Source organism: Trichechus manatus, unplaced genomic scaffold (genome assembly GCF_000243295.1).
Source record: "Trichechus manatus latirostris isolate Lorelei unplaced genomic scaffold, TriManLat1.0 scaffold00030, whole genome shotgun sequence".
Taxonomy (NCBI): domain Eukaryota; kingdom Metazoa; phylum Chordata; class Mammalia; order Sirenia; family Trichechidae; genus Trichechus; species Trichechus manatus.
The window spans coordinates 11,031,567-11,032,727 of NW_004443966.1; the positions used below are offsets into that span (position 1 = coordinate 11,031,567).

General features: G+C 40.9%; 1 protein-coding gene across 1 annotated transcript in view; it reads right to left on the reverse strand.

The window, feature by feature from the left end:
* DPP8 (dipeptidyl peptidase 8) overlaps positions 1-1,161 on the reverse strand; it is a 58,314-nt gene that overhangs the window by 17,402 nt on the left and 39,751 nt on the right. The window contains exons 8-9 of the mRNA XM_004374671.3: positions 776-969; positions 357-492 (exon numbers count right to left, since the gene is read on the reverse strand). Of these exons, the coding sequence (XP_004374728.1) occupies positions 357-492; positions 776-969 (330 nt within the window). The remainder of the gene's footprint in view (positions 1-356; positions 493-775; positions 970-1,161) is intronic.

Consider the following 1,161-nt stretch of genomic DNA (forward strand, 5'->3'; position numbering starts at 1 on the left):
GAATATTCAATATACCACAGACTGCCAGAAGAAGGAACAAATCTGTCTTGGAAGAAGTACAGCCAAAATGCTCCTTAGAAGCAAGGATGGCGAGACTTCATCTCACGTACTTTGGACATGTTATCGGAAGGGACCAGTCCCTGGAGAAAGACAATCATGCTTGGTAGAGGCTCAGTGACAAAGAATAAGACTCTCAAGGAGATGGACTGACACAGAGGCTGTAACAATGGGCTCAAACACAGCAAAGACTGTGAGGATGGTTCAGGACCAGGCAGTGTCTTATTGTACACAGGGTCACTACGAGTCAGAACCAACTCGACGGCACCTAACAACAACAACACAGGGAAAATAAGTACCTGCTGAATCCAAAATGGTGGCCCAGAATTCCTTTGTTCTGCAAGTTGGGTCATCTTCAGTATTTGATAGCTTGTAAAGGGACACACAGTGTGGATTCTTCTGGTTACTATACTTACTTATAAAGAAGTCACAATGCTAGAGAAAAAAGAAACAATTATTGTTTTTCCCCAGGGACAAGTGAAAAAAGATTACCTGCAGTTACATCTGCACTAGTGCTATGGCAGAAATACAGTAAGAGTTTGGCCATTTACGTACACACACAATACTAAAGTTAAGCCTAAGCTTTTTAAAGCTTTTCCTAAGAGGATCAGATGTCTGAAGAATCAATTTCACCATTTTTCACATCACTCAAAAGGGATATTATGTGAGCAGAGAGATTTTTATGTGACAGGAAACACTTCACACAGAGACTTAATACCCCGCTGATGCAGCAAGAGTGGGAGTAGCCACGGTCGGTCAGCCTTGTCACCTCTCCGGGATTTGCATAACTGACCACGTACAGGTGATGTTCTAAAGGGGAGTCTTTGGTGCCTTCAAAATATACCAGCTTTCTGACTTCATCAACTTGGATCTGCCAAAACACCAACAACAAAAAATCAGTACCAGCATGTGCTTGGCAAGGCCAGTAATAACAACAAAACAACATAATAGCTAAAGAGTAATTCTCCCGTCTCAATTTTATTCTGAATCATTTGAGTTACCATTTGACTAATGTCTCTTTTTTCTATTTTGCCACCAATGTTAATCAACCCAAGTTAAGTTTATGACTTAAAGCTAAACATAGATCCTGTTTTGACACCTGAA